Source organism: Xenopus laevis, chromosome 7L, assembly GCF_017654675.1.
Source record: "Xenopus laevis strain J_2021 chromosome 7L, Xenopus_laevis_v10.1, whole genome shotgun sequence".
Lineage (NCBI taxonomy): Eukaryota > Metazoa > Chordata > Amphibia > Anura > Pipidae > Xenopus > Xenopus laevis.
The window spans coordinates 129,807,723-129,832,998 of record NC_054383.1 but is presented as its reverse complement, the minus strand read 5'-3'; the positions used below and the strand labels follow the sequence as shown (position 1 = coordinate 129,832,998).

At 41.9% G+C, this 25,276-nt stretch overlaps 1 protein-coding gene and 1 long non-coding RNA gene across 2 annotated transcripts; one reads left to right on the top strand and one right to left on the bottom strand.

The window, feature by feature from the left end:
- The first annotated feature begins 746 nt into the window (after positions 1–746).
- Positions 747–17,518, top strand: LOC108696825 (hepatocyte cell adhesion molecule). Its single transcript, XM_018226483.2, has 8 exons — positions 747–1,009; positions 10,339–10,650; positions 11,960–12,235; positions 13,684–13,812; positions 15,405–15,457; positions 15,545–15,643; positions 16,009–16,083; positions 17,388–17,518. The coding sequence occupies exons 1-8, from the start codon at positions 958–960 to the stop codon at positions 17,487–17,489; spliced, it is 1,098 nt and encodes a 365-aa protein (XP_018081972.1). The 5' UTR covers positions 747–957; the 3' UTR covers positions 17,490–17,518.
- On the bottom strand, positions 7,354–24,079 carry LOC121395652. Its single transcript, XR_005962614.1, has 3 exons — positions 23,833–24,079; positions 17,495–17,621; positions 7,354–7,534 (listed from the first exon to the last, which is right to left on the bottom strand). It is a non-coding gene; the product is annotated as an uncharacterized LOC121395652 (long non-coding RNA).
- Between the last annotated feature and the right edge of the window lie 1,197 nt (positions 24,080–25,276).

The following is a 25,276-nucleotide window of genomic DNA, read 5'->3' as shown; positions in this document are numbered from 1 at the left end:
ATTGCCGGTAAATTTGTAATACCGGCTAGGCATTCCTAAACGCAACTAATGAGGATTGGGCCCTGTGCAGGCCGGTTAGGCCGTGCAGCCAGACCCCACTCCGGACGCAGTTTTCTGTGCACCTTTGCCTCGGTGTGTGACTGAGCATCCGGAGGGCCCCAAAGGGGGTGCACCCCTCCCCCATTTTTTATTAATAAATAAGCTAAAATCGGACATGGAGATTTGGTCGTAGTTTTTTTTAAATAAAATATGAGATAAATTCAGATTTTAGTAAATAACCCCCTATGTGTGTATGTGTATATATGTGTGTATATATATATATATATATATATATATACACTATATAAAAGTGATGTATCACAGATGTATGATGAAATGCTGTATAGAAATGTCTATATGGGTCTCACACAATTATATGAAGTTCTTTAGCTTATTACAGTATCTGGACTCCCAGCTGATGTCTCATAGAGAGTGAGCCTTTGTATAGAGAAATGTAACCCTCCCTCGCTCCCCACCCCCTCCTGCCTCTCTCTCTCTCTTACCTCTTCCAGGTGAGCACAGGAAATGCACCTGTTCCATTTGGCAGCACCTGGCTAGGTGAGGAGGAGACAGTTATGAGAGCGTCGGTGCTGCTGCGTTAGTGCTCTCTCTCTCTGGGAGATGTGTTAGTGCTCTCTCTCTCTGGGAGATGTGTTAGTGCTCTCTCTCTCTGGGAGATGTGTTAGTGCTCTCTCTCTCTGGGAGATGTGTTAGTGCTGTCTCTCTGGAGATGTGTTAGTGCTCTCTCTCTCTGGGAGATGTGTTAGTGCTCTCTCTCTCTGGGAGATGTGTTAGTGCTGTCTCTCTGGGAGATGTGTTAGTGCTGTCTCTCTGGGAGATGTGTTAGTGCTGTCTCTCTGGGAGATGTGTTAGTGCTCTCTCTCTCTGGGAGATGTGTTAGTGCTGTCTTTCTGGGAGATGAGGAGGCTGGTGCCACTGCCCTGGGTGCTTCTCCTGCTGTTGCCCTACGGTAAGTACATTTAACCCTTCTTATTTTCACTTTGAGAGAAAACAGTGAGTGGGCAGGTGAGTTTGCTGCAATGTCTGCCAATCTCTATCCAAACTGTCAGTACAGGGAGGCAGCTCATGTGAATGGGAAAGGTCTGTCCTCTCTGTGACTGTCATGTATGTCACTTATCCCTGCATCCTGTAAGCAGGTAAGTACATGGATTCCCACTGCAGTACTTGCATTACTTTTCTAACCCTTGCAATTATATATGTATGAACGAGAATTAGGGATCTTTAAGTATAATGCCTGTTGTATTTCATTTCCCTTTTGTAGCTGCCCATTGCTGAGAAGCATAACGTGGGAGCGCTGCTTGCTCCAAATAGTATCAAAATATGGAACTTTGCAATTGGTCATTTTTAATTGGTTTCTACGTGATTTTTATTCTCTTCTGCTACAACTCTTTTCTGACACACGGTTAGGGTTGGCACCTGACTGGTATTTTACCGGTAAAAATGATGCCAATGTTATTAATAGGGAAAAACGGCAAGAATATAGGAAGGCCGGTATATTTTTTCCAGAAAAGGTGGCACACGCTAAAATGGACATAAAGTGCCGTGTTTTGTGCCCCACAATGCACCCGCCCTGCTGCTCAGAGGAGCAAAACTTTGCACCCCCGCACCCCAAAGTGCTGCCATATATTATAGCTGGAATCATTATTGACCCTAAAGCAGTGGTGTAACTGGATGTTATTGGGCCCCACTGCAGAGCCCGGGGCCCACCGGGTTTTTTCCCAGTATCCCGCCGGCCCAGTCCGACCCTGAAAATGGCTCATTAATAAGGGCTATGTGGGACCCCTATACCTTCCTGGGCCAAAATATATGCTGAAATTGCTCATTAATTAGGTTCTCCTGGCAGGGCCGGAACTAGGGATATGCAGTAGAGGCACGTGCCTAAGGCGCAACAAAGTGGGGGCACCAAACACGTACCTCTTCTTTAGCCTACCCCTGGTCTGGACCCTTTCTCTCCCACTGTAGAGTCTGCTTCCTCTGTAGTTACTTTGCCCTCAAACAAGGAGTGCTGGGAGAAGCAAGGTGTTCCTAAGCCGATTAGCACAATTTTGTAGGTTCAATTCCAGCCAGGGCAGCCTCTGTCTGTATGTTCCTCCCATGTCTGTGTTGGTTCTTTAATTTCTTTTTGTCAAGCAGAACCACAAGATAGACGACACCTCCATAAATAGGTTAAAAAATCTGACTTTAATAATTCCTATTAAAATACATTAAGGACAGGTATTCGCATCATTGCCTGACGCGTTTCGGACTCCTCTAGTCCTTAGTCATAGGCTAAATGATGTTCCATTCGAAGCCCATTTAAATTCAAATGGTAAAATACCATTCCATCAGCAGCCAATCCGATTGAAAACATGACCTTTCCAGAGAAAAAAGCAGCATTACAATTAGTACTTATCTCTAAAGCTTCATTAGACATGACTTTTTTTTTATAGGAAGATTCAAATATAAATTCTTTAGTTTCTTCCCACACTCCGAGAAAATACAGGCAGGTTAATTGGCTCCTGATAAACAGACCCTAGTGTGACTGTGTTAGAGACGTTAGATTGTAAGCTCCACTTGGGCAGGGACTGATGGGATGGATGGTGCAGACTACAACGCCGTTCAGGAAGTGTAGATAAAACACGATACAGAGCCGTGTGACATCACTGGGAAGTGACATGTGAGAGCAGCTGCTGTAGTTCTATCACTATTTTATAGAGCAGGGAAGCAATTCATTCTTTGTTTCACAGGTCCGGGTGTACTTTAAGGGGCAGGTTTTTTTATGGTCAAAACTGTCAAATTCGATTAGAGTTTTTCAAAGAATTCTAATTCGATTTTCGAGTTTTATCATGCTCTGGCCCTTTAAGAACTCAATTCGACTTATAGCCACCTAAAATCTGCCATCGATGGGAGACGTTTTGGAGTTGTTTGCAGTGTTCCTGATATTCTCCGGAAAAAAAAAACTCAGAGTTTCCCATTCACCCTAGTTTAAAAAATTCTATTTTTTTATAATAAATTTTGATTGGTGGAATTTTGAGTTCATGGGAGTTTAGAAAATTAAAATTTGAAATGTGACCTTTGATAAATGGGCCTCTAAGTGTTGAGGTTATTTCTGTAAACAGAAACTGCACACAAGTGGCAGACACCCTGCAACTGTCATCTATGTAAAGTCCTACTATATATATAGCACCTGGGTTTGGCCGAGCTCTCACTAAACTTTACTAAGCACTTCCTACTCTTGTGTAATGACATAGTTCCTAGGTTAGTTCAACCCTAGTGATCAGACAGCAGCCTGAATTCTCTTGCTAGAGCTGCATAACAAATAATAACATATGAAAATAAAATGTGACTTGTCTTTAGTGATTGGCGAATCTGTCCCGTTAATAACCATAATAAGGTTTTTCAGGGCAGCAAACATTAAATATTTCCTTGGGAAAAGAGCATTGTGATTACAACGCCTAGTAATTTAATCCTCTGTGGACAGCTTTAAAATAATCAATGTCTGTGACTAGAATCTCAGCTGCCATAAAGCAGGGCAGGACTGCTGCTTACAATGGGGATCAGATAGGATCTGTGCAGCCACTGGGACAGAATGTTCTGTTATACAGATAGCTAGAATCTCAGCTGCCATAAAGCAGGACAGGACTGCTGCTTACAATGGGGATCAGATAGGATCTGTGCAGCCACTGGGACAGAATGCTCTGTTATACAGATAGTTAGAATCTCAGCTGCCATAAAGCAGGACAGGACTGCTGCTTACAATGGGGATCAGATAGGATCTGTGCAGCCACTGGGACAGTATACTCTGTTATACAGATAGCTAGAATCTCAGCTGCCATAAAGCAGGACAGGACTGCTGCTTACAATGGGGACTGCTGCACTATGAGAGTAAAGATGAATATTTAACCATTTTATTACATTTGTTTATGTAGGCATAAAAGTATTTTTATAGTAGCCAGTCATAGTGGGGTTTTTTTTTTATTTGTTTTTGAAGGGAGTTGGATTTCTCAGACATTGCTGTGCTGATTGAAAGCTTCTTTTGTGCAGGTGACTATTGATATCCCAGACTCAGAGTAATGTCCTTGTACAGCAATAGCCCTGCAACTGAATACCAGAATGATAGAAAGTCAGGTGACTCCGCCCCTTCCCTGAACAAGAGCTGGCAGTTGGGAGTTATAAGTGGTGCACCCTTAGTCCCAGGCAGGTAGAACTGCACAGATTCCACAGCTTTGTGGGTAATTTGGTGGGACTGTAAATTGTGCCTCCCCATTGATATATTATATTTAGGCTGGTGGTACACTGTAAGATTTGGGGGAGATTAGTCGCCCAGTGAGAAATCTCCTCTTCTTTGTGTGATTAATCTCCCCTCAATGCCTTTCCACCAGCAAGAATGTGAATCGCCGGCAGCATAGCATACGTAATGCTTCGGTTTACCGGTCGCCCGAAGTTTCCTCGTGAGGCATCTTCGGACGACTTTTGAAAACGAATCACCGTGATTAGCGCCGGCGTTTTTCCATTTTAGCCGGCGCAGAGTGAGGGAAGGAGTTTGGGGAGATTGGTCGCCGCATAAACGAGGCGATTAGTCACCAGGCGACCAAATCTCCCCAAAACGCCCAGTGTGACCTGACCCTTAAAATAATTTCCTTTTTCTGTGTAGTAATAAAACAGTAGCTTGTACTTGATCCCAACTAAGATATAATTAATCCTTATTGGAAGCAAAACCAGCCTGTTGGGTTTATTTAATGTTTAAGTTATTTTCTAGTAGACTTATGGTATGAAGATCCAAATTATGGAAAGATCTGTTATCCGGAAAACCCCAGGTCCCGAGCATTCTGGATAACAGGTCCCATACCTTTTATGAGCTTTTTCATACTAAAATAAGAAACTTCCTAAATCTAATCAATTAAAACATTCTAACTTTTTTCTGAAATTATCAAGTTTATCTTCACTATTCCTCTCTCTTCGGGGCAAATTCACTAACATTCGTAGTTTCGCCAGGCGCAACTTCGCCGCGCTTCGCCAGGCGTAGTTTCGCCAGCACTTCCCAAATTCACTAAAATCCGAAGTTGCGCACAGGGGTAGCGTAAGATTGCGAAGTTGCTAGCGTTGATTCGCTAAGTAAAGCGAAGTTACGCTAGCGAAGGCTAATTTTCATACGCCGCGAAATTCAAATTTCAATGGAGGAATACGTATCAGCACTACAAATGCCTAGAAAACCTTCAAATCATCAAATAAAAATTTTATTTTGCCCTACACATGTGCCCACTGTCTAGGCAAGTTGCCATGAGTCAGGAAATGTAGGGGGGAGGAAGGGGAGCCCCAAAAAATTTTTCGATCTTTTTCAGCCTATCAGCCATCATGTAGAAAACACGCCAGGGATTTGAAACAATCCCTATCTACTCTATTGCGCTTCGCCAGGTCTGAGGTGGCGAAGGAAGTCTAGCGTAAAAGGTAGCGTTCAGTACACTGCACGCGTTAGTGAATTTGCGTAGTTACGTTGCTAGCGAAAATTTGCCAGGCGTAAGGGTGCGAAGTAACACTAGCAAAACTACGCCAGCGTTCGTTAGTGAATTTGCGCAGTAACGAAAATGCCAAACGCTAGCGAATTAACGCTAGCGTTCGGCGCTTCGGCGCTTAGTGAATTTGCCCCTTCATGCAGGCGGCAGTTGGATATTGATTGACAGGTCTAATACAGCCTAGAAGATGTATTAAAATAAAATCACTAGAAATCCTGTCTCTGATTTGTGCTAAAGACAGTTGATTGGTTTGTGCTGGAATCAGTTATTTGCATGAGCTCTAATACATCTGCTAGATAAGGAATAGGGTTCCCACCAGCTCGGTTTTGACCCAAACAGCCTGTTTTATTGAAGGACTGCACAGGTCGAAACTGCCTGCCTGGTTTTCCAAATTAGGAAAACCGGGCAGGATTTCCTATGATTGGCCAATAGCCGATTGCCATGTCATAGCCCCGCCCAATGCACAGGGTTGCCGCCAGGTCTAATTTTCAAAACCAGCCAAAGTCGACTACAAAATCAGCCCAAAACTAGCCGAGAGGCACTTCAAAAGTAACCCATATAATAAATGAATATATGTGAAAATGTGCCTTTTTCAAATGTTCACGGTTTCCCATATTTTTCCATGAAGCAAAATGGGACAGATTCGCCAGTCACCAGGGGTGTAACTACAGAGGGGGGCCCCAGGAGGTATAGGGGCCCCGTAATAAATAAATATTGGTAAAACAGATCAAGCTCTAGATATTTTGATGGCCAGCAGATTTTTGCCCCCAAATTGTCTGAAATTGAGGAAAGTCAATGGAAAAATTGAGAATGCTTAAAGGGATACTGTCATGGGAAAAACATTTTTTTCAAAATACATCAGTTAATAGTGCTGCTCCAGCAGAATTCTGCACTGAAATCCATTTCTCAAAAGAGCAAACAGATTTTTTTATATTCAATTTTAAAATCTGACATGGGGCTAGACATTTTGTCATTTTCCCAGCTGCCCCCAGTCATGTGACTAGTGCCTGCACTTTAGGAGAGAAATGCTTTCTGGTAGGCTGCTGTTTTTCCTTCTCAATGTAAATGAATGTGTCTCAGTGGGACATGGGTTTTTACTATTGAGTGTTGTTCTTAGATCTACCAGGCAGCTGTTATCTTGTGTTAGGGAGCTGTTATCTGGTTACCTTCCCATTGTTCTTTTGTTTGGCTGCTGGGGGGGGAAGGGAGGAGGGGGTGATATCACTCCAGTACAGCAGTAAAGAGTGATTGAAGTTTATCAGAGCACAAGTCACATGACTTGAGGCAGCTGGGAAATTGACAATATGTCTAGCCCCATGTCAGATTTCAAAATAGAATATAAAAAAATCTGTTTGCTCTTTTGAGAAATGGATTTCAGTGCAGAATTCTGCTGGAGCAGCACTATTAACGGATTCATTTTTTTCCCATGACAGCATCCCTTTAAGATGGGATACTGGGGTGCAGGGCCCAAAATCTGGTAACTTCTATACAACTTAGTCCCATTGCATGCTGGGTATTGTCATCTTACATTCAACTTGGCAGTTGGCAAATTGTTAAAAAAAAACTACATTACCCAACATGCACTGGTAGAAGCAGGCTTCGCACAATAGGGCAAGAAAAAAAATGTTGGCTGGTTTCCAAAGTAAAAACCAGTCAAAGGCCCAAAAAGTAGCCCAACTCCATACCTTGGCTAGTTCAAAACCCGCCTGGGCTTTAAATTAGTAGCCCAATTTAGCTGGCAACCCTGCTACCGCGTCACTGACCGCGACCCTGCCCGGATACCACGGGTGAAAAGGCACTGCTCATAGCCCGGCTGGGACATACCTGAACTGGGGGGTGGAATTGGTATGACTACTCCTTTAATCAGCTGAGTCCAGTATCAGTCAGTGGATTCTTGGCTTCCTTATAGATAGTCTGGCTCTACGAATCGGCTCCATTATCCAGAATACTTGGGACCGGAGATCTTCCAGTTGGCAGAAGTGCTGTTTTATGAGAGAAAACAAATAAACTGATAGGATTCTTCCCATTGTCAGCACTAAACCTACAATAACAAAGTGACTTTTCTAAATATTGCATCTTGGTTTCTTCCAGTAATACCTTTTTTTTAATGACTGTGCCCCTTTAAATGGACATTATATGAAAACAAATAAAGTTGTCAGATGTTTGTTATACAATGACATTAATTCCCCTTTTTCTCTGATTTCTCTCCCCTGCGGCTATTAATCTGCTCCCACAAGAGAAGTGTTGGAAATAAGGAAACAAAGTGATTATATGATCCTCCAGCCGTTTCCTATCTCTCCAGCCTATTCAACAATTAGAAAGGATTTAGTTGCGGCCACTGATTATACTTGTACTGACGCATCCATGAACAGAATGTGTTTCCTTTATGTAACTGGAAAACATGGATGTGTCCTTACATTTTTTTTTTATTGTAAAGTGGGTAGGGTTTATTGTAAAGTGGGTAGGGCTTATTGTAAAGTGGGCAGGATTTATTGTAAAGTGGGCAGGGCTTATTGTAAAGTGGGTAAGGTTTATTGGAAAGTGGGTAGGGCTTATTGTAAAGTGGGCAGGGTTTATTGTAAAGTGGAAAGGGTTTATTGTAAAGTGGGCAGGGTTTTGTAAAGTGGGCAGGGTTTATTGTAAAGTGGGTAGGGCTTATTGTAAAGTGGGCAGGATTTATTGTAAAGTGGGCAGGGCTTATTGTAAAGTGGGTAAGGTTTATTGGAAAGTGGGTAGGGCTTATTGTAAAGTGGGCAGGGTTTATTGTAAAGTGGAAAGGGTTTATTGTAAAGTGGGCAGGGTTTTGTAAAGTGGGCAGGGTTTATTGTAAAGTGAGCAGGGCTTATTGTAAAGTGGGCAGGGTTTATTGTAAAGTGGGCAGGGTTTTGTAAAGTGGGCAGGGCTTATTGTAAAGTGAGCAGGGCTTATTGTAAAGTGGGCAGGGTTTATTGTAAAGTGGGCAAGGCTTATTGAAAAGTGGGCAGTGTTTATTGTTACATGGGTAGGGTTTATTGTAAAGTGGGTAGGGTTTATTGTAAAATGGGCAAGGTTTATTGTAAAATGGGCAGGGTTTATAGTAAAGTGGGCAGGGTTTTGTAAAGTGGGCAGAGTTTTTTGTAAAGTGGTCAGGGCCTATTTTAAAGTGGGCAGGGTTTATTGTAAAGTGGGCACGCTTGATTGTAAAGTGGGCAGGGTTTGGAGCAGATCAAAGAGTGTCTGGGTATAACTGGGAGTGGCCAGCATTGGGGGTGTGGCCTGCAAAAGAATCCCCCCTGTGGGGTAAAAAATTGTTGAGGCAGGTGGGGAAAGAAAGGATCAGCTTCCAGAAGACAAAGGGGCAGAAGAAATTTCATGTGGAGGGACAGGATGAATAGAGAGAAAACAAACATAACAAAGAGAGAAAAATGGAGGTTGCAGAGTAGAAATGGAGAGAATATAAAAATAAAAAACGATATTAAAGGATACATGTACTGTTTATATAAACTAATTTTGTTACAACATCGCCACCTGCTGGTCATTTTCCCACCAGTCTGACCACCAAGTAGTCAAGGAAGTTGTCAGGAGAAAGAAAGAGGCTGCTCTGATGTTCTTCTGCTTAGGGAAGATTTGAGAAGGGTTTCTAAATTTTTTTGTACCAAAATTAATTCATACTAACAGTACATGTTTCCTTTAATATCTTGGAATTAAAAAAAATAAATAATGAATGGAAATTGCAAAAGTGCTTAGAATAGCTCCCTCATCAATTTTACATTCACTCATTTTAAATTTTAATTTACTTATCCTTTAAGGTGCCAGAACTCCCTGCCTCTTACTGTATATAATGTGCTTGGGGTATCAGTACCCCACTGTCTCTTATTTAATCATTTGTTTGTAGGGTCACTTCCCGTTACATATAATTGTATAGTGTGTGTGGTACCAGCATCCATTTCTCTCAAATTATAGGGCACAGTGATGCCCATGGCTGATCTTTCTCGCTAATAATAAGTTTGGGGTGCTAGAAATAACTGATGCTCAATGTTTGGAGTCAAATTTATCAAAGGTCGAATTTCGAATTCATGTGAGTTTTTAAAAACTCCCCTAAACTCATAAATTGAAATTTGACTGATCAAAATTTATTTAAAAAAATCAAATTTCTCAAACTTTGGTGAATTAAATTGAACCGAAAACTCAAATTGAATTTGATTCGAATTTAAAAAACTTGATTTGAGGATTTTCTCCTAAAAAAAACTCGAATGTCAGGAATAGTGATGGGCGAATAAAATCGGCTGGCACGAATTCGCAGCGAAATTCTGCATTTAGCGTCAATTTCTGATTTTCACGATTCTTCGCGAAAATGTCTGATTTTCAAAATTTTTCGTGAAAATGCTCGAATTTCACATTTTTTTTAGTGAAAGCGTTCGAATTTCACAATTTTTTTGTGAAAATGTCTGAATTTTACGATTTTTTTCGTGAAAACGTTTGCGGGGAAAGTCACGATTTTTTGGGGAAACAAAACAGGAAAAATTCGTCTATCACTAGTCAGGACGGCTGCAAACAACTTCAAATTGATCTCAGGACGTCTCCCATTGACTTCAAACAGCAATTCGGCAGGTTTTAGGTGGCGAATAGTCGAATTCAAGCTCTTAAATTCTGCCAAAAAAAACTGCCTAGTCAAATTTGACAGTTTTGACCATAAATAATAAAATAAATTCTATTCTTATGAATATGTACAAGCTGTAGTAGCTGGATCTAATCTATTTATTTGTATGATGGTCCATTTCTAACCAAGTCTCTGTTATTGGAACAGGCAGAAATGGAGAAGCGCTGACCGTGAGCAGCAATGCTACTGGGAACTTTGTCACAGGAGCTGACATTCTCTTGCCCATCTCATACAGCACCACTAAAAGTCCCACCGTTACGTGGCTGATCAATTCCACTGTGTTGGGCTCATGGACTCCCACTGGGAATAGTGTTCTGGATCCCACTAGAATGAGTTTCTATGATAATGGCTCCCTGCGTATCAACCAAACCACTTCCACTGATCAGGGACTGTACAACGTTGCTGTGTCTGTAATTGGAGAGTCACAGGGGGTTCAGTCATTTACAGTCAAATTCTATGGTAAGTACTGCAGGTCCCCCAGAAGTTGGGGACCATCTGCCTTTATTTAGAGTTTCCTGGGGGGCTCATGGACTTACTGTCATTTATTTCATTCTACCGTCTCTCTGTCACCACTTTTGTCTGTCTGTCTAGCAGGGAATTAGCCATCACCAGTGGTTCTTATCTCCATCACTAATTATTACTTTACATTATACAACTCATTGGCAAAGGCTTTTTACACTCTGTACATTGTTCTGATGCTGTTTGAGTGATACCCTTCCCCTGTACTAAGCACAATTCAGCCGGAACAGTCCCTAAGTTTGCTCATAGTCTGTACAGAGATTTACCATAAAACTATGGCAGCATAGGTATTCTCTGTACTAAGCACAATTCAGCATGAACAGTCTCTATATTTGCTCATAGTCTGTACAGAGAGATCCCATAAAACTATGGCAGCATAGGTATTCCCCTGTACTAAGCACAATTCAGCAGGAACAGCCCCTAAGTTTGCTCATAGTCTGTACAGAGAGATCCCATAAAACTATGGCAGCATAGGTATTCCCTGTACTAAGCACAATTCAGCAGGAACAGCCCCTAAGTTTGCTCATAGTCTGTACAGAGAGATCCCATAAAACTATGGCAGCATAGGTATTCCCTGTATTAAGCACAATTCAGCAGGAACAGTCCCCTAAATTTGCTCATAGTCTGTACAGAGATTTACCATAAAACTATGGCAGCATAGGTATTCCTCTGTACTAAGCACAATTCAGCAGGAACAGTCCCCTAAGTTTGCTCATAGTCTGTACAGAGAGATCCCATAAAACTATGGCAGCATAGGTATTCCCTGTACTAAGCACAATTCAGCAGGAACAGTCCCCTAAGTTTGCTCATAGTCTGTACAGAGATTTACCATAAAACTATGGCAGCATAGGTATTCTCTGTACTAAGCACAATTCAGCATGAACAGTCTCTAAATTTGCTCATAGTCTGTACAGAGAGATCCCATAAAACTATGGCAGCATAGGTATTCCCCTGTACTAAGCACAATTCAGCAGGAACAGCCCCTACAGCAAGCCTCTTTACTGATGCATTACTCTTGTATAAACCCTAACCTGTTTGAGTGTTGTAACTGTGGGGTAAGTGGCACTGGGTGTAAGTACAAGTCAATGAAAGAGATGAGGATGATGATGTCATACAGAATGTGGGTGTGGCTAAAAAGCTGGTAGAGGAGGATGGAGCCATGGAAGGAAAAAGTAGATACAGTTACTGTAGAGTTATTTAATATTGTAAAATAGATGTTTTTTCCCCACTGATGTTGCTTTTCCTGTAGATAAAGTGCAGAATGTGACTGTGACTCAGTCCCCAGTGGAGGTGATGGAAGGCTCCGTATCTGTCAGTCTGACCTGCAGCTCATCCAAGGGGCAAGGAGCCGTGACGTGGGGGTGGGACGGGGGGCCTCTCAATTCCTCCTACGGCTTCAGCTTATTGGATGGAAATAAGACTCTGCAGATCAATCAACCCAACAAGACGCAGAATGGGAACTACACCTGCACCATAAGCAACCCAGTGAGCAGTGACTGGGGCATTCGCAGCCTCGTTGTTTTCCGTGAGTTATTCTGATTAAGAGGGCCGGTGCCATTGTGGGGGATTTACCAATCCACTGCAGGATCTTGTGTCAATATAATGGTTCTGTTGGGAGAAATTGTGCATTGTGGGCACCTAATATGGGATTTTGTACTATGAACCTTTATACCCTCTCACTTAAAATGGTTGTTCACCTTTAAATTAACTTTTAGTATGATATAGAGAGTGATACTCTGAGACAATTTGTAATTGGTTTTCATGTTTTATTATTTGTGGGTTTTGAGTTATTTCACTTTTTATTCAGCAGCTCTGCAGTTTGTAGTTTCAGCCATCTTGTTGCTAAGGTCCAAATTACCCTAGCAACCATGCACTGATTTGAATCAGAGACTGGAATAAAAATAGGGCCTGAATAGAAAGAGGAGTGATAAAAAAGTAGCAATAACAATAAATTTGTAGTTTTACTGAGCATTGTTAGATGGGGTCAGTGACCAAAAACTATAAAAAAAAAAGTAAACTTGGAAAACTTGCTTGGAATTAGCCATTCTATAACATACTAAAAGTTAATTTAAAGGTGAAGGGGATGTAAACGCAAAAAAATAAAATCCCATTTTTATTTTCTTTAATGAAAAAAAACCTATCTCCAATATACTTTAATTAAAAAATGTGTACTGTTTTTATAAGAAACCTGACTGTATGCAGTGAAATTCTCCCTTCATTTACTGCTGTGGATAGGAATTGTCAGACGGTCCCTAACTGCTCTGCAGGGAAACAATCATACTTATGAACAGCAGGGGGAGCCCCCGGCTTACTTCCCAGCCATGCAGAACTCAAGCAGCTTTGTTTGTTTTCCTGTAGAGCAGTCGGTGCCTGTGTAGAGATTTGTATTGGATTTTATTTTTGCCTTTACATCCCCTTTACTGTTTCCAACTCCAGCTGCAGGGACAAAGATGTAGCCAGATTTAAACAGATAAACTGGGATTCTATTTGAAAGATTATTTTGCTGCAGCCACTGGTTCTGCAGAGTTGGAAAAAGTTTGTATTTAACAATAGAAAAACTATAAAATCCACATTAGATTACATGACAACACAGGACCCAGTGCAGTCTGTATATTCTGATTATTAATCAGTCTTGCTGTATCGGCTTCTGGCAGATATTATTTGACTTGTGCTGTTTTGATCATTTAAAACTACCCCTAAGCAGCACAGACCACACTGAGCATGTGCACAGTCTTGGTCTTGCAAAAATGTTTAACTAAGATACAAGATGGTGACCCCCTGTGGCCAACTTTGAAAGCATCAATTATTTGTTTGATTAGGCTTGTGGTGCAGTAAGTTTATGTTTAGTATACAAAATACAGCATTTCTACAATTATTCTATTTTCGACTTTACTTCCCTTTTAACCATCTTTATGATGTACAACCTATGCCAGCACAACAATTCTAATCCAGCTTCTCACTTCACTTCTCTAGCTGCCACCTCTTCTAGTGGGTCCCTCAGTCCTGGGGCTATAGCTGGCATTGTCATTGGTTCGGTGTTTGGAGGTCTGCTGCTCATTGCTCTGATTGTGTTGCTCATATGTTGGGTACGGCACAAGAAAGGTAAAGTAAAAATGATGTTATTTGTCATATTGTTCTCCTAATGTTCACTTTCCCTAAGGGAATTGGAGTAATGGTTCAGGCCCAGCCAGAATGTCTCCCAGGGAATAGGGTTAAGGTGGCCATAGACGTAGAGATCCGCTCGTTTCAAATGAGCGGATCTCTCTTCGAAATGTAGTGGGCGATATCGAGCTGATCCGATCATCGGCACTAGGGCCCAACGATCGGATCAAAATGGATCCAATACAGAGGTCGGATCGCTGGACCGCATAGACGCACAGATGCGGTCGCGATCCAACAGGTTTTTTTAACTTGCCCGATCGACATCTGCCCGACTTTCGGACAAATATTGATCGGGGGAAGCCCGCTGGATGGCTTTTATCGGCCCGCTGGATGGCTTTTATCGGCAGCTTTTATCGGCCCGTGTATGGGGGCCTTTATTCTATTTTCTAGATACTCATGAAGTCCATCTTAGAAGTTAAAAAGAGAAGGATTTGGGCTGAACGCTGCTTTACTATCCCAGTTATTTCAGTTTCTATGGCTGATTCAGCAATATATTGAAATAACTGTAACCTTGTTATGAGCTGAAGGCTCTTGAACAGAATAAACCCGACAGACAATGATTTATAATGTGGCACAAGATGATTTGTCGTTGGTTATTTTTAATTCTACTGCTCTGTATTGTAAGCCTGCGTGTTATTTAAAGGGTCCCATTAGCCTTAGCAACCGGCCAGTGCTTTGAATGACAGGCTAAATAGGATTGGGGTGGAGCCTGAATAAACAAAATCAGGCTGAAAACATCAAGTGGCTTAGGTTGCTCCAATACAGGATTAGGTTCAGGATTCAGCCTTTTTCAGCAGGATTCGGCTGAATCCTTCTACCAGGCCGAACCAAATCCTAATTTCATATGCAAATTAGGGGCGGGGAGGGAAACCGCGTAACTTTTTGTCACAAAACAAGGAAGAAAAAATGTTTCCCCTTCCCACCCCTAATTTGCACATCCAAATTAGGATTCGGTTCCGTATTCGGCCAAATCTATTGCAAAGGATTCGGGGGTTTGGCCGAATCCAAAATGGTAGATTCGGTGCATCCCTAAATAAAAGTCACTAAGTTCTCCCAGGATCGGTAACCCATAGCAACCAATAAGATGCTTGCTTTTAAACAGGCGACCAGTAAATGATTGGTTGCTATGGGTTACTGCTCCCGGACAAATGTAGTGCCTTTTCTTACATAACCCCCAACAGCAAATTTTAAGGTAACCTACATCATGGTACCCCACGCAATGCTAAATTCTACTGTACCTCCATCCATTGGTCCTTTCCTCACGGCTGACCCATCGCTATGCGTTTCTTCGTGACAAGGAGTCCTTTCTTGACTTCTGTGAACACTTTTTTTTGGGCCATTAAAATAATTAAAATTAATATTGAGATTAAGAATGGAAGAGTCTGTTTGTTGGGCTATTGGGGATGAAGAGTTGGTTGTGCTCCCTTATATTTGCTTGTCCTTTCATTCTTTGTGATTGCATGCTAACATTGGAATAACCTGTCATTATCTGACTGTCATTATCTGACTGTCATTATCTGACTGCCACTTAGGTGCAAAAGAAAAGAGTCCTTCAGGGCCTAAACATAAGGATGTTCTTCGCACAGTAAGTCCTTTGTTCAGGTCTCATTTCATTGGCCCTTTTCTCTGTACATTGTGGTCTCATTCTTTGTCTCCGATCTGTCTGTTGCAGGTATCGGGTACGACCCTGTCTCCAGACGACCCTGCTTTTTTCACCCAAAATAACATCTTGTACCGAAACTCCTCTATCTCAATGGGATCATACATCATGGTGAGTCCTTTAGGCTTGTTAGACCACAAATCTAAAAACCCAAAGTCCTGCTGATGTTGCCAATGTAGGTTGCCAAGCATCGCTGGCTGGCAGTTGGCATGTAATTCTAACCAAGCCACAGGATTTGTATGTTCTCTCTATGTACTGTCTATGTTTTGTATGTACTTTAATCTTTGATGAACAGTAGATGACAGTGGTCTAGTAGCCTGGACCTAGATTATTGGTTTGAATTAAAACTCCCTTAGGTTTCTTATTCTTTCCTTCAGTGTCTTTGAACAGTTTCCTGATCTACAGCAGTGGGGTCAGTTAAGAGAACTGGTTTGTTATGTTGCTGCTGTTTGATTGGCGCTTGTTCTTTTATGTAGGGGCCGGGTCAATTCAGCCAAAATGCAGAGAACACACAAAACAATGGACGCGCTCGCTGGGAAGCAACAACACAGGTAACTCTTAAATACACATTTTTTACAAACTTCAATAAGATAAAGACGCTACTCTCCCCCACCCCTGAGATCTAGGACTGTGATGGGTTCCTCAGCAGCCCCCCATATGCACAATATGATTATTGCTGATAGGCTTATACCCTCCAAAAGTTCCAAACACGAACAGGTGCTTAACATCTCTGAGGTGTCACCCATTGGAAGAGTAGTTCCCATTGCTAAGGGTTAGGTAGCTGGGGGGTTGCAGCCCACAGGACACAACTGATGGAATTTGAGTTAATTTCAGGCAGTTCAAAGAAAAAACGTACAAACCAGATCTTTGCCTCTTAATAGTCTTCTAACTAACACAGTCCATTCTTCCTGCCTAACAAGGAGTAGCCTTCTGCCTGTCCCCCTAACAGAGGATGACAAAACAAAAATCTAATTGTGGTATTATAAAGTTTCTTACTCAGCTCACAAGGGAGCTCTCCTGTGTCTATGTCCCCAGAATGGAGCTCTCCTGTGTCTATACCCCAGACTGGGGGTCTCCTGTGTCTATGTCCCCAGGCTGGGGGTCTCCTGTGTCTATGTCCCCAGAATGGAGCTCTCCTGTGTCTATGTCCCCAGAATGGAGCTCTCCTGTGTCTATGTCCCCAGAATGGAGCTCTCCTGTGTCTATGTCCCCAGGCTGGGGTTCTCCTGTGTCTATGTTCCCAGGCTGGAGCTCTCCTGTGTCTATGTCCCCAGAATGGAGCTCTCCTGTGTCTATAGGAGCTCTCCTGTGTCTCTGTCCCCAGGCTGGAACTCCATAGCAGATCCATAACCACTCTGTTAGGAGCCTAGAGGACATGTAAACTCCATCCTTGTCTTCCCAGTTATCCTGATAGACATTGCTATGTGAACTGGTGGCAGAGGATTTTGACTATTTTGAGGAACTCTGTTCTGCTGAAGAATACAAACAAGTGTATTTTAGGCCATGTACCCTTTCAAGGTCTCATACTTGCTAGACCCATGGACAATGTACTATCCTGGATATTAAATTATTTTTTATTAATAAATTCACATTCCAAATATTCTCCTACATTCAATTCAAAACACCCATTCACTTGCCAAGGCAATGGGCAGAAATAGCCACTATATGGCCTTCATTGCTTGTACATCATAAATTCACAGCTAGATGAAATTGGGCAAATTCAATGGCCATCACCATTTCTGCTCGTCTACTGAATGTATGCAACTGGTAAAATAGTATTTGGAAACTGAGCTAGGGTTCTATCTAACAATGTCATGTAGTCAATACGTTTTTTGTTGTCTTTGGTGTTTTGCAGGCTTCCGATGAAAGTAATGGGCGCAACACAAGTCCTGTCAGTACAAATCAATACAGCACCCCAAACAGACCCCGAAATATGAAGCATGCCACCCAGGTCTGACTCACCTTCCTGAGGGGCTACGTCACCTTCTGAAGTGAATTTCCTTTCCTTGCCTTTTTCTTGAGGAATATTTCTATGAGCCAAACTGAAGAACCAATATGTGTTGGGCGTGGAGTGAACAATCCTCATACCCTAAAGCCAATGGAAAAGACACTGCCAATTAGTCACGTTTTCTGTCAATAGAACTGATAGAAGGACATCTTCATGTTTGGGTGATGATTCCGAGTTATACATGCCAGGCTGAGTTATACAGGATCTCTGAGTATCACTCATGTATTATAAGGGATAATGTACCCCCTACTGTAAATGATAAGGATATTAGAAGTCACTGAGGGGTTTTTCTGTGACCATATAAAGGCACAAGGCTGCAGGCTGAGTTATACAGGGAACTCTGAGTATCACTCATGTATTATAAGTGATAATGTACCCCCTACTGTAAATGATAAGGATATTAGAAGTCACTGAGGGATTGTTCTGTGACCATATAAAGGCACAAGGCTGCAGGCTGAGTTATACAGGGAACTCTGAGTATCACTCATGTATTATAAGGGATAATGTACCCCCTACTGTAAATGATAAGGATATTAGAAGTCACTGAGGGGTTCTGTGACCATATAAAGGCACAAGGCTGCAGGCTGAGTTATACAGGGAACTCTGAGTATCACTCATGTATTATAAGGGATAATGTACCCCCTACTGTAAATGATAAGGATATTAGAAGTCACTGAGGGGTTCTGTGACCATATAAAGGCACGCTTGTAAAAAAATATATATATACGTATAACATATCTATACAAATTTATACAAATGTTTTATCCCCTATATTTTTTACAGTAAAATATCTATTTTTAATGTAACTGACTCTTGGCATTATAGTGAAATACATTAGCTGCCCGGTTGTTATTTTTTAATTGTAATGGAGCAGCGGCTCATAGTAACCTGACCCTGTATTATACTGATGAGCCCCAATAAGAGTGATACTGTCGTTGGATCTCATCTGCAACTGTCCTGGCTGTGACTTAGAAACCAATGGGTGATCTGTAGCCTATAGGGCAGTGGTTCTATTTCTGTGGGGCTGGATTGGACCAGTACTATCTGGAGATCACAGATTAGTGTAATAAGGTAATAACGCAGAGATTTGGAGTGTGTTAGAAATTATTACTGTGTAAGGCTATTGTAAATGGAGCAGCACCATTACCCTGTATTTGCTCCGGATGAGACTCAGTGTACTCAGGTGAGGGCCCTCGAATGGGGGTGGAGGCAGGGTGTTGTGAAACTGTAATGTTTAGTATTTAGAATGGGAGCCAGTGGTTCTTATAACTGCGGAGATCACTGAGATAATACATGGAACACGCATTGAGTAGTCAGTACATTCTCCTGTACAGCACTTAGAGCAGAGCATTCCCTTCTATAGAGTATGTCCAACAGAGTTCTCTTTTCCTCGTGGGACTCCTCTTTCCTCCTCGTGGGACTCCTCTTTCCTCCTCGTGGGACTCCTCTTTGAGTGGAACCCAGGTGGGAAACTATCTAGGCCCTAGAACCTGCACACTGGTTCCCTTTCTAGGCAACAATACCACTGGGAATCGAGCCCCTTTTACACTCCTTGGTGAATCCCAAGGGGCAAATTCACTAACCAGCGAAAATTCGCCAGCGCTGGCATTGCGCACATCGCAGCACTTCGCCAGGTGTAAATTTGCCTGGGCAACGCTAATTCACGGAGATCCGAAGTTTCACACAGGGTACCGAATGCTGGTGAAATTACGGCAGCGAAATTACGCTCAACAGTTCGTAGTTACGCTAGCATTGGCTAATTAGCATACGGCGTGCAGTTAAAGTACAATGGCTGTATATGCTGCAGCAAATACATTACATTACACAAGGCCAGGGAACCTTTTAAAATTATAAAAAGTTGTTATAATGCGCTACAGTATAGTTTAGGTGCCATATGTTAGCAAATGTAGGAAGGAGGGTACCCCAAAAAATAAAATTTACAATCTTTTTCAGCATATCACCCTTTAAATAGGAAAAAACTCCAGCATTTTTTGGGACTTAGAAAAATGTTCAACTTTTTTTTGTGGAACTCCTATCTACTCTATTGCACTTCGCCTGGTCTGAGTTGGGGAAGGCAAGTCTGGCGATGGAGGTAACAGTCAGTAAAATCAAAAACTTTGAAAACTTCGAAGTCCGAAAATTCGACCTGGCGTTAGAGTGCGAAGTTGCGCCAGAGTCTATCTCCTTGGCGAAATGACGCTTAGTAAATTGGTGAAGTGCCGAAATGACATCACGCTGGCGAATTTTCGCCAGCGTTAGCCACTTTGCCCTTTAGTAAATTTCCCCCCAATGTCTCTCCTGGAAAGACCTGTGGCAGGAGATAACTGCCAGCTCACTAAATCCAGCATTAATATGGGTCCACTCTTGACTCCCATCCACCTAGGGGCGTGTCTGGCAAAAAGCTGTTAGAACCGCCTGGCTTGCAAATATAAATCACTATACAGTGCCACCTAGTGGATAAACTAGGAAACTCTAGCGGTTGTAAGTTGACTCAGGAAGAGAAGTGTTACTACCTCTATACACTAAAGGGACCCTTTAGTGACCAAATTTTAGGGGGTTGTACTATAAGTGAAGAACTCCACAGTGCGGCGAAATCCATGCGACGTGCTGGATGTTCTGAATATACAGGAAGTGAAGGAGAAATTTCAGATAAGAAATACATTTATCCAACTGTCAGATGAAAATTCAGCATGCATCGCTTTCATCCGACAGTTGGATAAATGTATTTCTTACCTGCGATACATTTAGTTCATACATTTCTTATCAAGCAGAATCTCTGGGGTTCATTACAGGCAGCTGTTAAAAGTGATACAATAGTTGCTAATACTCCAGAGAAAGAAAGAAAAAAATTGTGGCTCCAAAAAACATTTTTTTTAAAACACTTTGGCGCAAGGGCCCTTACAAGTTTAAAAAATTGGGGCCTCAAAAAATATTTTTTAAAAAAACATTGGTGGCAGGGGCCTATAGAATATTAAAATAATACATTGATGGTCAGAGGATTTATTAAAAAAAACAAAACACAAATTGATGTTCAGTAGAATTGAACTCATGGCTTCAGGACTTCAACTTCGCCTCCTTTCGTGATTCTGGGTCTTTTCGTCGTTTCGGGACTTCGGCTGTTCGGCTTTTCGGCACTTCCACATTTCGGCTGTCCAGGACTTCAAAAATGGCTGCAAAGCTTCGTCGCTCTCAAGGGGGGCCCGGCTCTTTCAAAAGTACATCATTGCCGGGCCCCCTTCATGCTAGGGTTGCCACCTTTTCTGGAAAAAAATACTGGCCTTCCTAAATATTTATCTTTTTCCCCATTAATAACATTACGCTCAAGCATAATTTTTACCGGCCAGGCCAGTAAAATACCAGCCAGGTGGCAACCCTACTTCATGCCCGGGACACTTGTCGGCCCTGGTCGGGCTACTAAACATTGGCAGTTTGAGCTCCCAGTGAGGAGCTTAGTTAGGGCAGTGGTCACATGCTAAAATCCCAGTTAGGGAGACAATGTAGGGGAGTTTGGAGAACTTGATGGACCTTCAGTGATAACTTAGCAGCTGTGCACTGGGAAGTGAGAGCCAATAGGGGGAACCCAACTGTCACCCAACTGTTACCCCAAAGGGATTTGTATCTCATAAGAGAGAAAGGCTGGGGATGATTCTAATCTTCAACTGGAATTGGCAAAGCTCCCTTTTTTGGCTATTTTACTATAAAGGAGAGGCTGCATGACACTGTCAATACTGTCCCTCTGCTTTCCAGAGAATCTGTGCTCCGGCCAATGTGGAAAGCAGAGAGACGTCAAGTCCCAGAATCCATCACTTCACAATGGAACCAGGTAAAGGAGGGGCTGCATACTAAGGGATGCTGGGATATGGTTCATCCGACTATCATGGCTTCCTTTCAATTTGTGCAATGAGTTCCAGTCTACATAAAAACTTGCACCTTTTCTACATAACCCTGACTGTCAGGACAAGCAACGATACAGCTGTCATCAGACACACAAGTGAGGAGGTGTGGCATATTATTTCCTTAAAAGAATACGAGTTTCCTTTAATAAGTAATCCCAAGCCAGACAGACATAAGGGGTGGTTCATCATTATGTTAACTTGTAGTATTTTAGTATGTTGTAAAATGGTTAATTTTAAGCAACTTTTCAATTGGCCTTTATTTTTTTATTTTTTATAGTTTTTGAATGATTTTCCGACTCTTTCCAGTTTTCAAATGGGTCACTGACCACATCTATAAAAAAACAAAAACAAATGCTCTGTAAGGCTACAAAGGTATTGTTATTGCTATTAAATATTATTACTTATCTTTCTATTCAGACCCTCTCCTATTCATGTTCCAGTCTTTTATTAAAATCAATGCATGGTTGCTAGGGTAATGTGGACTCTAGCAACCAGATTGCAGAAATTGCAAACTGGAGAGCTGCTGAATAAAAAAAAAAAAAAAAAACTAAAAAAAACACAAATAATAAAAAATGAAAACCAATTGCAAATTGTGTGAGAATCTCACTCTCTACATCATACTAACAGTTAATTTAAAGGTGAACAACCCCTTTATGAACCAGCCCTCCTCGGCACCTACACTTACAAACCATTTTCTCATTACAAACAGAAATCCCAAGAATTTGGCCACAAATGCAGAAAGCACTTTGCACACGTGATAATTGTGAATTACAAGGAAATGAGAACATTTATATCTTCAGTCAAGGGTTACAAGTGCTCTGGGTGCTGCTCTGCAACAACAACCTCAAAGAATTGGCGCGGAACTAAAAATAAAACAAACAAATAAAAAAAATAGTCGCTATTTAAATTCCACTTTTCACTTGGCAATATCATTTGCAATTTAGGGTAGGACTCCACGGGCGATTTCCGCGCGATCAGACGAACTGCGCAAAAACGCAGGCGTCGCGTCGGATGCGACAGATATAAGGTAAGTGAATGCATTGTCGGATGGTGTCGCAGCGTTGATCTGACGCGACGCGACTGTCGGATGAAGACGCAGCCCCGGGCCCCCTCTGGACCCCCCACTACTATGCTGTGCCTATGTGCAAATGGAGACACTCGGCGTGCATGCATGAATGGAGACGGAATTGTTTTTTTTGTAAGGCCAGGAAATCGGGAGAGTGAGTCTGGCCCGACGGGGGCCCACCAGGTTTTTTCCCGTTATCCCGCCGGGCCAGTCCGACCCTGTCCCTAGTGTAAAGTCGTTCTTGCTCTTGGGGAATCTTGTAACATTTTTACAGTCAAATCAAATCAATAAGGTGCCACACTTACACTAAATCGCCTTTTGCAGCGTCGGGTGCACAGCTGTGTTCCTCTCTGCCCAAGGAAAAGTTCCACTGTAAAGCAATAATTCCAGCAGCACTCCGATATGTGAATCAAAGATTATTTATTCATGCCATTAGCAGAGCGACGTTTCGGGCTATTCCCTGTTTTTCTACTCCAAACTACCAAACTGCAAAGCTTTTTGTTATTATGATATTTCTGAAAATCACAAAATTTTTTTCTAATTTGCTGCATTTATTTATACAAAGATAAATAACCCTAAATATATCATATATAATAACTCCAGAGGTACACAAAAGGTGGGGGGGGGGTACACCTGAATGCCTTCCCCCACCACATTGAATTGAGCGATGATTGCAGCTACTTACCCAATGCCAATACAGTGGACAAAATGCAGAAAAGTCTGCCTAATTTGCACTTTGAACCCGGCATGGAAAATAGTGCATATGGGTTGACTGGCAATTCAACTTCTGCAAACAAAGCCCCCTGTCTGCGTATTATGTGTTGTAAAACCCTGTAACTGTACAAAGACCCCCTGAAAAACACATATTTTTGAAAAGTGCAGATTGTGACAAATTCAACATGGGTACATATGTCTTTCCACACCAAAGTACCAACATGCAGGTCCGCACTGAGAATTAAAATAGGCTCTGGCATTTCAGGTACACAGAGGCCCAATCAGTCCCCACCAGCCCACTAAATACTGACTTTCAATGGCATCTTATAGCAGCCCCTCTGGTATTTGCCAGAACTCACAGATTACCAGTCCGGGCCTGCCAACATGTCATGAACAATAATGTGGGGCTAAAAAAAGCACAAAATCCCAAAATTGTAAGAAAACGGCACAACTCAATGGAAAAAAAACAAAACAGAAAGACTGATCAAATAAACATTTTTTTGGGAACATTTGTGTACTGTCCACTTGTGTGACTGTGTGTATAAAAGTGTGCAGAACTTTACTAAAATGTGTGTGTGTGTGTGTGTGTGTGTGTGTGTAAATAAAGGGCACTTACTGTTCCTGCAGCAGGAGGGCCTCTGACATTGCTGAAGGTGTTTGGGATTATTGTAAAGCCTGAATCAGTTTCCCTTGCAACAGTTCCCCGAATTCTCCACCCCCTGATTCTTCCGTCTGTTCTAATGAGGCGCCCAGAACCTGTTGATGAAAATCAGCCACAACCTGAAACTCCCAGCACAGCCAACCCTCACTGGAGCTGTTAGAGCTGTGTGTTGAATACATGGTTGCATACCGCACATATGGCTTTCAACTGAGGCCAAATATCTATAGCTTTTCCCCATAGCCCCAGGCCTCTCTCTTGTAAATGTAAAGTCCCTTTTCTGAGTAAATAGGAGTTTGGTTCCTGGTTGGATTGCAAGTTGCTCCTCTGGCGTGTATAATAATAATGATAATAATAATAAAAATAATTCCATATAGATAACGGCAAGATCAGTGACATACTGAGTTATTCACAGCTTATATTTACAGCAGTGTAGTAGTGATGGGCGAATTTCTCCCGTTTTGCTACATGGGAAATCTTGAAATCGGAAAGTTTCACGAAAAAAATTTGGACATTTTCACGAAATAATAGTGAAAATCTGCCATTTTCCCGAAAAATCATGAAAATCTGAAATTGATGCCCGCGTCCAAGCTATTGGCTAGAGGCGTTTCGGAGGCGCATCCAAAAAAATTTGACGCTGGCGAATTTTCGCAGATTTATTCGCCGGCGGCGAAACATCACAACATCGAAGGCGAAATTGCCACAAATTCGTGCCAGGCGAATCTATTCGCCCATCACTACAGTGTAGCAAAGATATAGGATCCGTTATCCGGAAAGTTCCAAAGGTTGGGTAGGTTCTCTCCCATATACTTATTTTAATTAAATCGTTCAAATCATATTTCCTTTTACTCTGTGATAACAAAACTGTACCTTTCCATTTTAAATCTTAATCCCAACTCCTGCAACAACAATCCTATTTAGTTTGCTTAATATGAGAACGATTTTTAGCAGACTTAAAGTATGGAGATCCAAATTATGAAAGACTAGAGATCCCCAGGCATTCTATATAAGGATCGGTATTTATATGTCATATATAAAATATGTAACATGGACACACATATGTAATACAGGTATGGGATCCATTATCCGGAAATCCTTATCCAGATAGCTCCGAATTACGGAAAGGCCATCTCCCATAGACTCCATTTTATCCAAACAATACAATTTTCTCCGATTTTCTATCACATTTCTTATGCTTTTTGTCCAAAAACTCGGAAAACTTTGGGGTATTGCACAAAACTTTTCCCATTGGCTGATATGCAACCTCGACAAGTCTGAGATACCGGATTTTCTGATTTGGACTTTTCCATTCTCAGGGTTTAAAGTCAGATTTTCTAAAAAAAAAAAAATTTTTATGATTTTTGCATTCGGAGTTTAGTAAATAACTCCCTGAGTAAACACC

Coding starts and splice junctions, on each gene's coding strand:
- LOC108696825 (XM_018226483.2), top strand. CDS start 958: ATGAGGAGGCTGGTGCCACTGCCCTGGGTGCTTCTCCTGCTGTTGCCC. Junction 13,813..15,404: donor TTGGGTACGGCACAAGAAAG/GTAAAGTAAAAA, acceptor ACTGCCACTTAG/GTGCAAAAGAAAAGAGTCCT. Junction 15,458..15,544: donor ATAAGGATGTTCTTCGCACA/GTAAGTCCTTTG, acceptor TGTCTGTTGCAG/GTATCGGGTACGACCCTGTC.